Source organism: Rhipicephalus microplus, unplaced genomic scaffold (genome assembly GCF_043290135.1).
Source record: "Rhipicephalus microplus isolate Deutch F79 unplaced genomic scaffold, USDA_Rmic scaffold_13, whole genome shotgun sequence".
Taxonomy (NCBI): Eukaryota; Metazoa; Arthropoda; class Arachnida; order Ixodida; family Ixodidae; genus Rhipicephalus; species Rhipicephalus microplus.
The window spans coordinates 34,145,899-34,162,289 of NW_027464586.1; the positions used below are offsets into that span (position 1 = coordinate 34,145,899).

The 16,391-nt window shown below is 45.0% G+C and overlaps 1 protein-coding gene across 1 annotated transcript in view; it reads left to right on the plus strand.

Annotated features, from left to right (window-relative positions):
* The window catches only part of Cadps (calcium-dependent secretion activator 1), a 721,673-nt gene that overhangs the window by 43,098 nt on the left and 662,184 nt on the right, over positions 1 to 16,391 (plus strand). The window contains exon 6 of the mRNA XM_075882731.1: positions 1,900 to 1,908. Coding sequence (XP_075738846.1) covers positions 1,900 to 1,908 — 9 coding nt within the window. The remainder of the gene's footprint in view (positions 1 to 1,899; positions 1,909 to 16,391) is intronic.

Here is a 16,391-nt window from a genome sequence, read left to right on the forward strand (position 1 = left end):
CTGATGAGGCACTTGTGCTAGTGCCAAATATTTTTACATATTTTTATTATCAAACCTTTGTCACCCTTTTTACTATGCATATCACGCCACTGTCATGATCTTAATACTTATGTTTGTACCCGCATTATCGCGAGGAATTGTAAGGCCCCTATACAGCCACGCAACTTATCATTGTCCGCATCTCTACTCATCGAAATGGCGCTCTTTGGCCATCAATTGGCCCTTGCGCCACAAAGCGCCACACATCATCATCATACCTGTATTACCTCTCATTTTTTTTCTGACATTTCAAGTAAACGTGGGCACTGAGTTTGGAATGCTGCCAAACGCGGCAGTGCTGTGCTGCGAAATAATATTAATAAAATGCAGCCCTCTCCAGTCCTGCCAGTAGCCCCATTGTTGGTATCACCAGGATTGTCATGTGAACAGCAAAAGGTGTCTCGTCTGCTGCATTTTTGCATGGTGTGGTGGAACACTCTGCTAGGAAGGGGGACAAGCTAGCGAAGGAAAAAGAAAAATGAGCGAGGGCCACGTATCGATCATATAAGTCTATTATGGCTCCACATGAAAAAAAAAACACCAGGCCTGCACAGAAAGTGCAGCGCAGTCACAGTGAAAGCTAGAAGAGCGGCTTTTCATAGCCTTTTCTAAACACTCATTGGGTAACTGCTGCAAGCACACTTGCTTGATGCCCATTACAGCATTTATAATAAAAATTTTAGGGTAGTAGGCCAGCATTCGATATGCTATTCTTCGTCATTCTTTTGAGAAGCGTGGTATCCGCTAAATTGTTGCGAGAAATTTTGTGCCAATTGTTCATGCAGTGGCTGACGGCAATGAGGAATTATGCCTGAAGTGATATGCACCACAGATAATAGCTGAACAAAAACAAGCTTTTGTAATGGGTTGGAACATTGCACGACCGACTCATTACGCTATTCGCATTGTGTGACAAGGGCTTGTTTTTTGTTGTTTTAAAATGTTTTATAAGTCGTAATAATGTGATTGCTTTCCTGACATCTAACTAAGGCACGTTTGCCAACAAGTCACAAGCACCAGCGTAGCTCAGTGATAGAATACTGGGCTGGCGCCCAGCGGACTCGCGTTCGAGCCACATTGTGTCATTGGTACTATGTTTTTTTCCTAATTTCGCGCGATGTGGTTACAGACACTGGCGGCGGCGGACAACTACGACACTGAGTGAGACCCGAGCTGTGATCTCGTAACAGTTTTTGCTGTAATTATCATCCCTCTTGTGCAATGCAGTGTTTGGTTTTGAGCTCTGGGTGGTTTCGGGGCTCCTGAAGTTGTCCTTGTGCACGTTTTGAATGGGCACCGCAAGAAGTTGTTTCCGTTCGTTTTCTCTGCATTTTATTGTTTGAACAAAGTGTGTGATTTGTGGCATCATGGGTTCACTTTTACTTCACCAGTAATACTGTGAAAGCTGCATCTTGTCGGTTGCACTTGACATGCTATGCCATGTTCTGTTCAGAAGCAGAAAGACTTATCACTCCAGCATTTCATTTGAACGCTGTCTCGAGGTTCGTGAAATACGGCATCCATTTCAGGGTACTAATGCCAGCTGAATGTATTTCCCCTGGCAGCACAGCAAAAAAGCCAAAGAAAGCATCCATTGCTTGTGTTAAGAAGCTACAGTATGCCCAGTAATGCAGAGCATGGATGTTTGATGAAGGCTGTGCACAGTGAGGAAGGTGTGTACCGATTAGTTATCTAAAGGGATGCATTTTATTATTTGGTTAGATATTTTGCTGCAGTGATGATTGTTCAATAACTTCTCTGTGTAGTGTAGCTTAGCATTCTGCTAATGAATGAGATGAATGCTCATATTTTAATTCTTTCTCTCTTCTTCTCGGGCGGCCAATGGTAACAACGCTACAGCCGACAAAGGTAAGCCCATCTCATTTTTACTTGTCACCTTTGAGGATTGTAAATTGAGTGCACAAATTTTTCTCTTCAGGCAACAGAGCACCAACACTGTAGCTTATGATTCCATTGCAACTACTTGACGTTTCAGCTGTTTTGTTGTTGCATGCAGACATGAAGGGTTTATCAACTTGTTCCTTGATTGAAGCTGTTGTGTATCCTTAATCTCTGCTTTCTTTATGTTGTTCTTCGCAGCCATCTAGTCTAACCTGAGTGCTTCCCTCTGTTTCTTGACAAGTGTTCGTGCCCTGTAATGTGATCGCAAACTTGGTTCCGACATTCGGAGCTTCCTGTCTGCAATTTCTTGCATGGCAATACTCTCTCAAAGCCAAAGGAGAAGCAATACAGGAGAGATGGAAAAAAAAAGGGACACAAGTTCTGAGAAACACAGAAATGCCCCAAATTATAGGAGTAAAATTAGGGCAGCTTCCCACTAGTGATGCCAAGCATACCTAGAGATAGCCTAGATATAACCTTATGAGCCCATGAAAGTCAAGTTGAGCCTGTATTTGCCTTTCTCTTTCTTTCTATTCACTATTTCTTTTCTGTCTCTGCCATTGAACATATTTATTCTTTAATCAATGAATGAATGAATTTATTTATTCAGATACTTAAAAGGCCAAGAAGGTATTACGAGATTTTGCAATGAATGGTGTACATAAAAGAGAAAAAAATATAAACACTAAGCAATAAAATAAGAATAGATGAACCAAAGTAAGTAGCAGCAAGACCCTTTGACAGTATTACATGCAATGGCTGAAAAAACAAAGCAGTTACAGCTTCATAAAAGGCAAGGCTTGAAGCACTCAACTAAAAAGATCATCAGCAGTATGAAATGAAACAGGGCTACTAAGCTAAACAAAGCAAGAGAATAAGCACACATGACACAGCATAAAACAAATTGCAGAATAAACTGCTACACAAAGAGACACAAGTGTGAACCAGCTCCAGTGAGGCCAGCATAGAATTAATCTTTTGGTTTCGGTTTTCATGACACTAGCTTATTTTTGTTAGAAAGGAGGCACACACGTCTCGATAACCAGGAGTGACTTTAGACTTTTTACAGATGAGTCATGATTCACAGTGTCTGTGTTGTCAGCAGGGTGAACATTCAATTCAAGAATGGCTTCAATTTTGTGCTGGTGATTGAGTCGCAAAGGTATGTGACCGGCTGGCCTGATATTAAAGGTATTGTGGGACGTCTGATTGAAAATAAGCTGTTTACAAAAGAAAGTTCCTTTAAACACTTGTTCTACCAGCGTGCCTGAATATTTGAGTGGTTACAGTGCTCCCACGCAGATCGTGGGTACCTTTGTTCGAATTTTATTTTGTTTAATTTTTTTCCGCTTGCTTCATCCAATGTGTTATTAGAAAATGCATGGCGACGCCATCACTCGGCAAGGTTTTTCCATGAACTGTTTGACCTCTGGATTCGCTATTGAAAGAGAAGTTGGTCAATTCCACGGAAGATCGAAAGACGTGGTATACTTCATGTCTCCGGTTTTCCTTGTAATTTTGTATATTATGCCCCTATGACCGAATAACGCCAAACCACATTTTGTTTTCAAATAAAAAATGTTTTAACCAAGGAAAATCTGAGAAGCATAGCCAGCTGAGAACGGCTGTCTTACGAAGAGTGCGTTTTCGCAATTTCGCGATCATGCTAACTGCAACGCAAGTTACTATATATCACAAATATATTTCTGCGTAGCACATGAATAGCTCACTTAATGTTTTCTAATTCTGGCCACTTAAGTATTTTTAAATATTCACGAAAATTGCAGTGCTGTAGGCGCGATTTCTGCTTCTGTGAATGCCATAACTTGTTCATATTTACAGAATTGATAGTTCTTTTTGTCAATAAATACAGTTAAACCTCGTTATTTCGTTATAGCCGTAGCGGGAATTTACCGCAAATATTATGCACTGTACTTACCCCAAAAAAATAGCGGGCGAAATAGCATCCTGCCGCACGGTAGTATGCAACAAAATAACCGCATTCCCAAATAAAAAGTAAAAAGTCATGCACCTGTTTTAATGCACTTCAAAATACACAGCTTGCATTTCAGGCAGACTTAGCTGCAAAGAAGTCCGTAATTGGACGTTGATGCATCTTTCTGATGCGAACGATGGCTCGCTCAGCTGCGGCCGCAATGTTCAAGCCATCTTCGCTGTCCTCGTGAGCGCCGAAGTAGCGGCGTAGTACGTGCACCGCGTCTAATGCCTCCGACGCCGTCGGCACGTTTGTCTCCTGTTCGTCGACAGAGTCATCGTCACTGGTTTCGTTACGATCACTGACAGCACGCACAATATCGTCATCCAGGAGCTGCTCCGTTGCCACCACTTCCGAGTCCGCACTCACATAGTCGCAAAACAACTCGCTGTCAGGCACGACACCGGCGTCACAAAGTGCCGTCCATGATGCAGCGACTTCGTCTGATGTGGCCAAACCGTCCGGCACAGGGCTCGTCTGATGGCTCATCGCTGGCGTCTGGTGCGGCGGCAAATGAGGCGTGTCGAAAGCAGTTTGCGATCGTGGTCGCTGTCACACTCATCCACGCCGCCTGAAGCATTTCGAGCGCAGCGTACAAGTCAACATCGGTGTCTCGCTTCATCCTCATGTTGAGCAGGAGCTTGCCTATCACACGCTTGCGGTAACTTGCCTTCAGCGACATAATCACGCCTTGGTCAAGCGGCTGTATTTTTGCTGTGCAGTTGGCAGGAAGGAACAGCAGCTCGATGTTTTGAAGCACGGCAGCGGTATGGTGGGCGGTGCAGTTATCTAAAACAAGGCACACCTTGCGGTTCGCCTTTGCCAGCTTCTCGTCCCATTCGCAAAGCCATTTTGAAAAAATCTCCCTGGTCATCCAGGCTTTGCGATTGGCTACGTACTTGACTGGGAGCTGCCTCTTCCCCTTAAAGCAGCGAGGGGATGCACTTTTGCCATCTACGAAAATTGGCAGCTTCTCAGAGCTGGTCATGTTTGCACAAAGTAGCGCAGTGATCCGCAGCTTACTTTGTTTGCCGCCATGGCACGGCACGCCTTTGAGGGCTAACGTCTTGTGCGGCAACATCTTGAAGAAGAGAGCGGTTTCGTCTGTGTTAAAAATATCCTCCGCGCTGTGTTTTTCTAGCAGCCGTGCGATGTTTTCTTTCGCCCACTTGGTAGCCTCTGCTTCGTCGACAGATTGCGATTCGCCGCAGACCGCTCTCCCGACAATGTCGTGGCACTCTTTGAAGCGTTGGAGCCAACCTGAACTTGCTACGAAGTTGTCATAGCCCATGATGCAGGCAAAGTCTCTCGCTTTTCTTTGCAGCAAGGCGCCGCTCACCGGCAGATTCTCGGCCCGCGTGTCCAAGAACCATTTAAAAACGGCCCTTTTGACCGCTTCAAAGGCAGGTGCCCTCATCCTCTTAGCGCTTCCTTTCACGCCACGTGCAACAGCGTCGATGATGGACTCCTGCTTGCTCAAGATGGTTGACAGTGGGCTCGTCGATACGCAAAAGTCTCTTGCCATGCTGCCTTTCTTGGTTCCCGATTTGACGGCTCTTATCATAACCGCCTTCTTATCTAGCGTTATGCGCTTTCGCTTCCCGCCTGGCGCATTCATGTTGCTGGAATCACGAGCGCAGCATGTTAAAAGATAAGGCGGAAGCGGTCGAAAAAGAGAAGAAACACGCACGCAAAAGCAACGGGGCTCACGTTGGCGAGCGACAACACTTGCAGAGAAAGTGACTGTGAAGAGGAAGGGGCACAGGGGCTCTCTTTTGCGCTGCCCTCTAGGAACCGGTTACTCAAGGGGAAGGGCGTATGTAAGATTAGAAATCGCCTCAGCGCCATGAGAAAGGGGAGAGGGAGAATATAAAGAAGACACAAAAGAAAAGAAAAGGACGAGACGTTCGCGGAGCTGCGGAGCGCTCCGCTGTCGGTGGTAGCCAAGCGGTGCACGTGCAGCGACCTCTCCTCCGGAAACAGCGCGTGCCGTCTTCTTGGCGCGCGTTGCTGGAGGGCGCGTGGCGGGAGTTTTGAACTGCTAAATACAGTTCTCGCGTTGCGCACCGTCTCAAATTCGCGTTGTGCACTGTCGTGGCATCGGCTGAAAATTTTACTTCCTAACAAAATTTGTTCGTTATATCCCATAACAGGCAAATTTTGCCTCATTGAAATGAGGTTTTGAATATATTGGTTTGTATGGGGACTTTCAAGGAGAATTAGGATTTGCTCGTTATATCCATTATTTCGTTATAGCCCGTCTCGTTGTAACGAGGTTTAACTGTCCCCTTCATTTGCATTCATGTAGTATTTTTTGAAGTAATAAATTTTGCTGCTCAAAACATCAAGAAAACAAAACTGTTGGTCAATTTAAAAATTTGTATTAAAAAACCTTAATTCTTAGTGATGCGAAAATTCATTTAGATTGTTCTCAGAGGACTGTACTATTATATTGTGAAAAAAAAAAAAAAAAACTTGTTGCATCATTTTCATTAGAACAAACTTACTTACTTTTATTGTGTTCTCAGAGCTTGTTCTCGTACGAATAAATGACACCTCACAATAACACGCTTTTTTGTTCTCTGATTTTCTGAAATAACAGGAATAAGGTATTGTCCACTGGTGTGAAGTGTTTCCTAAAAAAAGGAAAACGACCGCTTGAATGAAATGCATTTGAGTATACTTCTTAACAAATATGCAAAAAAAAATAATACGAAAAAATCGGGGACAGGAAACAACACAAACACGAGCACAACCAATAACTCCTCTGTGGGTATTTTTTATCCCCATGTTTTTACATGAAATCGTTAAAACGGAAGTTTTCCAACTTGGCCGACGCGTTGTTTTGTTTAAGTGCATTTTAGTTCGTGACATTGTTGCAATGCTGATAGACGTGCAGCATACACCATTTCATGTTTATCTATTTGCCTTTTGTTTCAGTAAATGTGCTAATACAAAACTAATGAAGCTTCACGAAAAACCGTATAGATGAGGGTTACCTTCTGACACTGTTATAAATTACGAATCCACAAATGGTAACAGTGTCGGCCCGCAAACACAGCAGCCCAACTTGAGGACTACCGCCACGCATGCATCATCCTGATTTGCCGCTCTGCAGCACAGAATGCTTGGGCTTAGGTTGTGTAGGTTACATGATACATTATATTCTTTGGGCATCGTAGCCCGATCAGTTCCCCGGTTTCGCACCGTATTTATACAAATCGTGTGGGAGATCGAGGGCCTGCGCTCCGTGCTGGCTTTAAGTAGAGTAGTGTGCATTGTGCGCGAGCACGCCACGCTCGACAGCTTAATACGGTCAGCAATCGGAGTGATTATGCAATTACAAGGCATGTCGAAGAAAACTGATGGAATCGGTGGACCTGCCTGTGAGGTTGACTGCTTCTGAAAATAAAAAAACTCTTTACACCTGTGAAAGGTATCTTGTGAAGGTATGTTTGACTATGCAAAGCAGGAGATATTCACATAAATCATGCTTCGTTCATTGCCAGGACTACTTTCATTAAAGTTTATGTAATTAGCATGTTTTGAGCACTGCTAAAGGCTTATGGTTTGAAAATGTACAATTTTGTGCTAGCAAAACTCAACTTCTTGACAACTACTTTATAGAAGCTAGTTTCCTTTCCTGCAGAGACCTTGCATTTTATACCAACCTTTTTGAATTCAGGGACAGCACAACATATGACAAAAACATCCCAGGGATAAATAATTCTGTTCTAGACGAGCAAAAAAGAAAAAAGGGCACGACTGGAGGGGCTGCCTTTGGACTGAATGGAAGGAACACGAGCGAAGACGCAGACTATTCAAATGCATTTTATTCAAGGGCTGGTTTTTTCTAGAGAATGCTTAACGCTAGCAGACAATACATTATTACTGTTATTTCGTAAAATGGGAGGCAAAAAAAGCATACTGCAGTCAAGCCCGCTTATAACAAACCTGAGCGTGACGTGGCATCCGTTCGCGGTATCCCGAAGTTTGTAGTAAATGAAACACAGCTTTTAAAAAAAGTTGCGAGCGAAAACACAAACTTTTTCTTGCCCCAAAAAGTCCGTGATGCACATGTTTCAAATAGCAGAAGCTATAAGGGCGGTCTCGAGTTCATTTAAAACGGCAGGGCGCTCATTCGTCAAGGCCCGTGGCATAAGCTGCATGAGGCACTGGCTCCAAAGTTTTGTCGTTCTCGCAATCTGATTCCTCCAAATAGCTCTCGCCACGTACTTCATTCACAATGCCCTAATCCGTGTACGGTTCCGCAGTGTCGGCATCATCATCGGCCGTGATTAAACCATCGCAACATATGTCCCACCCACTCTCCCAGGTCGGAGTCGGGGACGCACTGCGACTAATCGCCGCCGCAGTGGTCCTGTTCGGAAGCTTCAGGCTCGGCATCGGGCCCGACTTCGACGAAGTCGGCCTCGCGAAAACAGTTTCGCGGGCACGTAGCCGTCACCGCTGCCCACGAAATATTCGCCATCTCCACAGCTGAATACCGGGACGACTGAAGCGGCAAGTTGGCTACCAGGTGGTCAACAGCTATGAGCAAGCGCTCTGCAACACGGCACCCAACACGCGGATTACGCTCAAGCCAAGCGGTCACACTTTCGACGTTTTGTTGAGCAGCAGGAAAAAGCGTGCTAGTCCTCCCGTCGGCCATCATGACCACACACGCACACCAAGAGCGAGCAAGACAGCTCTGGGCCCGTTTCCAGTTAGAAAACGAAACTAATTCGAGCGAGCGTGGCGGGCGTCGCGGAGCGGCGGAGACGGGCGACGGGGTTGTGATCAAGAGAAGAGAGCAGACCTGCGAGAGAAGGGCAAGGAGTTGAGATAAAGAGAGGGGAGGATGCGGTGGGAGGGCGACCTTGAAAACCAAACACACGGGAAGGAGGCAGGTTAGTTAGCTTACCTTTACTCGCACGTAGAAAAACTTGGAAAGAGTTGCATGGCCGCCTGAATCGGTGCACGTAACGGTGTTCGAAAAATCGGCGGCCATTGTCAAAAAATGGTTTTGTTGCGCTGGCGGGTTCGCCTGGCCTCACAAACTTCGATATTTCGCGATTCGTTCCGCGCAAATCAACAGCCGTGGAAGGCATGCTGAGCCGAGTGCGAAGTGAGCGAGAACAAGTCCTAAACACGAAACTAATCTCAAATTATCAGAGTCGGTAAGGTAGCGTACACGCGCGCACTAGACGCAGACTATTGGATACAGTCGGACTATCGGATACAGAGGCAGGGTCGGTGTTTAACAATAAGAATGTATGTGCACCTCGCCAATGCCTGATCGGTGGTCGAAATTGGTTCGCCGAGAAGTCGGCAGGCCGCTGACTCTGTTCGCTGTAACCGATCAGCGGCGCTCGGAGACGTTCGTTGTAAGTGCGATTTTGTGCCATTGAACCAATGTATATTTTCACGATCATGAATATTGTTCGTTTTGAGTGAAACTTCGCTTTAAGTGGGGCTGTTATATGTGGGCTCGTCTGTATTGTATTTTCTTTGTACTGAAGGTGTCATTTACACTGTTAAAAACACGCTCCGAAAACACAATGAAAATTTGTGAGTTTGTTTTGATGAAAATGATGCAACATTTTTATCCAGAATGTGATAGCGCAGTCCTCTGAGAAAAATGAAATAATTTTGAGCAATATTGAGAGTGGGTTTTCTTGATGATAGATTTTTAAATTGACTGACATTTGTTTTCTTATGATTCGAGCAAAAAAATTTATCACTTCAAAAATTACTGGACCAATGCGAATGCAAGGGACAATTACTCACATAAAGTGCTATCTGTGCTGTAAATATGAACTAAGTGTATGCCACTCACAGAAGCACAAATCGCGCCCCAAAAAACGAGTGTTTTTCAGAAACACAGCATTATTCGATTATTTAAGTATACTTAGGTTGCCCAAAATTAGAAAACATAAAGTGAGCTATTTCTTCATCACTTCTGTTTCTGCTATGCAGAAATATATTTGTGATGTACAGTTTGTGTTGCTGTGATTGTGGTAGAAACATTTGGTAAAAAAAACAAAACAAAAAAAACAAGGGACGTGTCCAGCGACCACATCATAAGAGGATGGCACCCACAAATAATAGATTGGGATCCCTAGTACGGGACCCCATTGGCGTCGAACCAAGGTCTTTTGAACCTGAAGGTTAGAGAAGCCAAGCAGGATTGCCTCCCACTCCTCCCGGGTAGGGTTGGGTATAGGAGGCATAGCAGGGTTGCATGGGCAGGCCCACACCATGTGGTGTCTGAATATGCCTCCCCACAGTGTGAGCAGCTGCCGGAAAAGGCAGGATCGAAATGTCTGAAGGCTGCCAGGCACAGTACAGTGTTTGTGAAGAGTCCAAGTAAGAGCCCCTCCTCTGCTTCATTTAGGCCTTTGCATGGGCGTGGATAAAGGCTGTGATCGAATTGGTAATAGTCCACAATTTCACGGAACGAATACAGCGAATCGAATTCAAGGCCGTCTTGATCGGGGGAGGTGAGTGGAAACGCTCGGTGAGAGAGCATGCGGGCGGCGTCGTCGGCTGCCTCATTTCTTTCGAGCCCCATGTGAGCAGGCACCCAGACTATATGGCGGGGTGCAGGGATTCCCTGATAGTCCAAATGTTGCAATAAGCGGTAAGCCAGGTTCGCGACACAGCTGTTCATGAGTTTTCGACAGGCTCCTCGAGAGTCGTAGATGATGGTTTGGGACCTGGGGTAACAAGCAGCCAATGCAATGGCGACTTCCTTCGCGTGGATTATATCCCGGACTAGAAATGTGAGCCGCTTAGCTGTTTGGTTCTCATGTACGACAGCGGCTGTGTACCAGCCCCCATGGTGTGGGATGGAGGCGCCCACGTAGAACACACCAGGTTTCAATCCATAATAGCGGGCCAGGGCTTACACTCGCACCAGGCGCCTGTCATTGTGGTCTTCTTTTGTCATATTGTTTGGAAGAGGATGCACGTGGAGGGCACATCTCCATTCGAATGGGAGTTGAACGCGATCTTCCAGGATGTGAATGTGTTGAATGTGTAGGCCGGCTAATGGGCGTCAACCCGCTACCGTCTGTGAAAGTCGAGTGTACTGATTTGTGAGGTGGGCCTCTCGAAGCTCCTGAAACGTATTCATCATGCCCAGGCCTAGAAGGCGCTGGTTAGAGGTGTTCATGGGGAGGTGGAGGGCTTGCTTCACAATTTTGCGAAGGATGACTTCAAGTACATCCTCGTCTTGCTCCCGCAGGGTATGTGAGAGAGTAAAAGATTATACTGGTTACAAATGCATGTACCAGCCGCAAGGCATCTCTGCACCGTAGCCCCCCACGTTTGTTAGAGACTTGGTGAACCACGTGGCCCACCTGGTCGCCCACCTTTTAGAGTTTGGCAAATGTGGTGTCTGGCCGTCTGTTTTGATTAATAAAGAGCCCCAGTACCCAGACTTAGTTTTGTTCAGGGATTAGACCTGTCTCCAGTGGGAGTTCAGTTTTGGCCGTGCACTTGGGGGAGGGGCGTATGTGCACGAATTTGGATGGCGAGCACTGAAGGCCACACTGGCGGGCGTAGTGGTCGACTATGCTCCCGACTTGCTGCAGGTTCGCCTCAATGTCTCCGTGTGCCCCCTGCGTAGCCCAGATGGTGATGTCATCAGCATACAGCGCATGTTGTACACATAGCGGCAGTTTCACCGTGGCCAGACTGAATAATAAAAGACAAGCACAAGGAACTAACCTGTAGCTGCAGAATACCACTGCTAGTGGCTGAGCAAGTAGTATAGATGTACCCGTTTTCTGTGCACTACATTTTGAAGGAAAAAATGGTTGCACGCAAATGAGATAAAAAGGACAACTTTTTACTAACTTTACTTTTCGGCCACGTATAAGTTTATTCACTCTCCTGGTAACAACAGTAATCATGGTGTCATGCTCGACAGATTACAACAGGGCACACAAGAACATTGTTTTGCAATTCAATGAAGAAGCTCAAGTTTGGCTCTTGGCTTGGCTTTCATCAGTTGCTATCATTACTTTTGACCAAAATTTTGATGGCTTGGAAATTTGCAGCCCACATGCTATGCTGGATGTGTGCATTCTGTTTGTTGATTATCGATAATTCATGTTCCTTGCACAAACGGTGATGCACCGTCTGGTTCGCACTACATAGGACTTTCCACACGAAAGCGTAGCTTATAGACAGTGCCAACCGCACATAAGGCAGTTCACACCTTCTTTCACATCTTTCGGTTTCCTTTCAGCCGAAATTTTTTCCCGCAGAGCCTTGCTAGCTTGCACTGGGCAGGAAAAAAAAAAAAAAACCACCAGCACGTTGTGCCTGCTCGCTATCTCCTTCAAATCGTGAGACGTGCAGTGCACGTAAAGCAACACTTCGGTGGGGCTCTTGTATTGCAGCCCAGGTGTCTCGCCTGAATGTGGAGCTCTTGATTTGCACCCCGCCGCGGTGGTCTAGTTGCTAAGGTACTCGGCTGCTGACCCGCAGGTCGCGGGTTCGTATCTCGGCTGCGGCGGCTGCATTTCTGATGGAGGCGGAAATGTTGTAGGCCCGTGGGCTCAGATTTGGGTGCACGTTAAAGAACCCCAGGTGGTTGCAATTTCCGGAGCCCTCCACTACGGCGTCTCTCATAATCATATGGTGGTCTTGGGACGTTAAACCGCACATATCAATCATCGAGCTCTTCATTTGCGGGGCTCTCATTATTGAGCTTTGTGAGCATTATTTTATATCTTGCATTAGTGACTTTCATCTGTGGCCGGTTGGTTTTTGACTGCATTTTTTGTGGTTTAGGAAAGAGCATGCAACCTCACTTGTTTCTTCTCATGTTCATTCATTTCATCAATTGGTAGGTCCTTCTTCCTGTTGTAGAAGTTTGTATTTGTTTTCAAGAGTGGGTCTGTTTTTATTCTGGCTACTTCTGGGATGGCCCTTTTTTCTTCTGTGGTTGTTCTCAGATTCTTGTGTTTGCTGGCTTGTGAGAAGTACATTCCAGTTTTTTTGTTATTTAAGAGAGATTGGCATATTTTTATAGCGTTAGTTACTCCTTTTCACAGAGAGTAGAATTCGTTAAAATGGCATCAATGAAAAAAAAAAAAAAATGTCGAAGAGCACAAGTGCACATCTCCGATCAAGTCTATCTTGGACTATGCCCGCATCTTTGCATAGTAACAAAGCTACGACATCATGACAGCTAAAATCTAATCTATATTTATTGAAAGTAAAGGGAGTGTCTTTAAGCCACTTCATGTCTATACAGTAAAACCTCTATAATTTGAAGTCACTGAGACCATCATAAATTTTCAAATTAAGCGGATTTTCGACTTGTCAGAATATTCAAAAAGTGGGACTCAAAAAGTTTGAAATTATTTGAAGTATAATAAGGGCTGCAGACGTTTGCTGCGCTGGCTAGTTTGCAGCTCCAAGGGTTATTTTTTCCGGCAATACAAAGTCACTGTCTTGCCACAAAAGTAGAGGGGGAACGTGCCTCGCTGCTGAAATCGCAAACAAACAAACAAACGCTATCGTGATCAACTAAATGCGTTCCTGAAAAAAAAATAAGACATCTTCACTGCAATGCAGTAGTGACACGAGGGCAGCATGTCGCTTGCTCCTCGCTGCTTCAGCATGTCATTATGCGTCCATTCGCCCATTTTTTCTAGTGAAATGTAGAGTTTAATCATGAAAAGTGAGACGAAATTCGCGATGTCCTGGCAGGAAAATGTGATCATTAAAGCTTTTGAACCAAGTTTCCAAAGTAGGCGTAGCGGGGAAGAACTCCGCCAGCAGTGCAGGTGCACAAATTGCTGGAGCAACTAGCAATCGGAGGTTTGTCTACATTTCGAATTTTGCCAGGCTGTTCTTTATTATTTTTTATCTTCCCTGAAAGAATGAATAAATCGATGCGCTTATGCTGCAAGAAGCATGCGACATGCTGCTTGCGTGTCACCACTGTGTTGCAGTGAAGCACATCTTGTCTTCCGCAGGTGCACATTTTAGTTGATCATGAGACCATTTATTTTATTTTTGTTGTTGTTTTCTTATAATTTTGCTTTTCGTGCTGGAAGTATCGAGGCTGTGGTATTTTAGCTGCCACTCAGTAGTATCGCTATAGTACGTTGCCTAATGGCTCTTAAGGGCTGTTGTTTCCGTAGTTTTGCAGCGAGAGTGGGATCGGCAATTGGTACACTGCACCCAAAGTTTTCGAATTAACCGGACTGGTGCTGACTGCCACTTTAAATTATGCGCTCATACTTACATTGCAAAATATGGGACTGCTGAAATACTTTGAAGTAAGTGGGATTTCGAAATAACCGAGTTCGAGTTAACGAAGTTTCACTGTATTTGTCTTCTTAAGAGGAAAGAGCCCTGTCATGTTCTGCATGAGTATTGAAACTTTGGCAAAATGTACTACAAGGACTGTTTTTAACTCGTGCTTTAAGGAAAGCATGTATAGTCTATGTTATATTACTGTACTTACTCGTGTAACGAACCCACTCGCATAATGAAGCCACCCCCACCTTCTTCCTTAAAAAAGGAAGACAAAAAATCATTTTTAATGTATCAGTTTATTTTATTTCGGTATGATAGCCAGTGCCATTGACGATCGAAAAAAATGGTAAATCAAGCCATTATATAATATAAGGATGCAATAAAAGTCAAGACATACTCCCGCAACCATGCTAAATGGTCGCAAGCAACAAGAGCGCGAACGTCAATCAAAATTTGAATGTTTCGCCTTTGCGGCAAAGCACCATCTGTCGAAGGCAGGAGAAACCTCTTTGCTGATAGCGCCACGCAAGCACAGCGGCACAAAAACAAAGAAAAAAACAAAGGGCGTAACCTCCAAAATGGGCGCGGTGCAGACTGTGCGCCAGCCATCTCGGAGGCCATGCAAAGCAGAACTCCACCCACTGTGCAGACTGAGCATCGTGCACTCGCAATGTCTACTGTAACCTTTGTGCGCCGTCATCCAACGCTGCGTTCTTGTTGGGTTTGTCGTAAACTTAGTTGAGACACCCGCTGCGCAGGACGCGTTTGGTCGGTACGCTAGGTACACGACTGGTTACAAACAGCATGCGCTGGAGCATTGAAACCGAGTGGCTAGACGACACTTGGGCATGGATCCGTGCGCTTTAGTTACGGGAGGAAACAAAAAGAACTTGGGCTACAAAAAAAAGATTCATGACACGAAATTTTCACTGTTACAACTGCCGTGACTTTTTTCTCCCACTTAGTGAACCCTCCTCCCAAATTGGCATCAAATGTTTTGAAAAAAAAAAAAAAGGCGGGTTCATCGTGCGAGTAAGTACGATAAGTTGTTTCTGAATGGTCACTCTCAAATATTTATATGCACTTACTTCCTTCTGTTGGCATTGAGAGGCTCTCTCATTTAATGGTGGCCATCACAACTAAACTGAACCAGGTTGTCATGAGCCACCTGCGAGACTCTGGAACCCTCTCTGGTACCGATACCGTGAAGGTGCAATGCTGGCTTACTAAACTTGCACCGTAGCAACCAGGGAGACGCAGCCATTATTCAGGCTAGCATGGCCTCAAGGACCTGTATGTATTTCCAAACACAGGTGGAGGAATTCACAGTTAGAAAGCTTGCCAGATTATGCCTTGATTAGCCGAAGGTTTTGTGAATTGTGCCTCGGAAGGGGCGCACGACGCACCACTCAAATGTGCAAGAATTTACATGGGACAACTGAGGCAACAAGCGTGCTTGTTAATTGAAGATGGAGAAGATGCCTGCTCGTTGCAGTTGATGCTAAAAAAGGAGCAGGGTAGTGTGCGAACCTTCAGAAGCTTCTTTCATTAAAAAGAAAAAAAAGTGTAAGCAGCACTTGTGTTCCTGTATGTTGGAAGGTAGATGTCTGTGCCAGCTTTTTTAACACGAAAGTGTTCTATGCTGGGGCCCACCAAGACTTCAGTGACTTATTTCTGTCTTGGAAATGATGTCGAAAAAATACGCATAATCAGAAGACAGAAAAAAACGCCAAGCCTGTGCGGAATGCACAGGACAATCACAGTGAAAGGTAGAAGTGCGGCCTTTCTGAGCCTTTTTAAACACTCTTGGGGTAACTGCTGTTTTGTGGGTTACAGATCAAGGTCCTGATTCATTTATCAAAGCATGTGCTGCTGGTGCTAATTTAGAACATGTCAGGATTAGAGTTTATGAAAAAGGTAAATAAATCGTGCATTGATTTGCAGGAGCTTTTTGAACGGGTTTGAATTGTGCTGCTTCTATTTTGCTTTGAGGGTGCTTTGTTTTGCTGAGCACAGGATGATCGCTGAATAAGAGGTGCGATACTTTTGGCTTTGTGAGAGACAACATGATGTAGCGTAGGGATCATTATTTAGTTTTTACTTGGAGTGCAGTTTCTATGACATGAATGGAAGTGGACTGAACATTTGAATATTGTGCCTGATCATTATG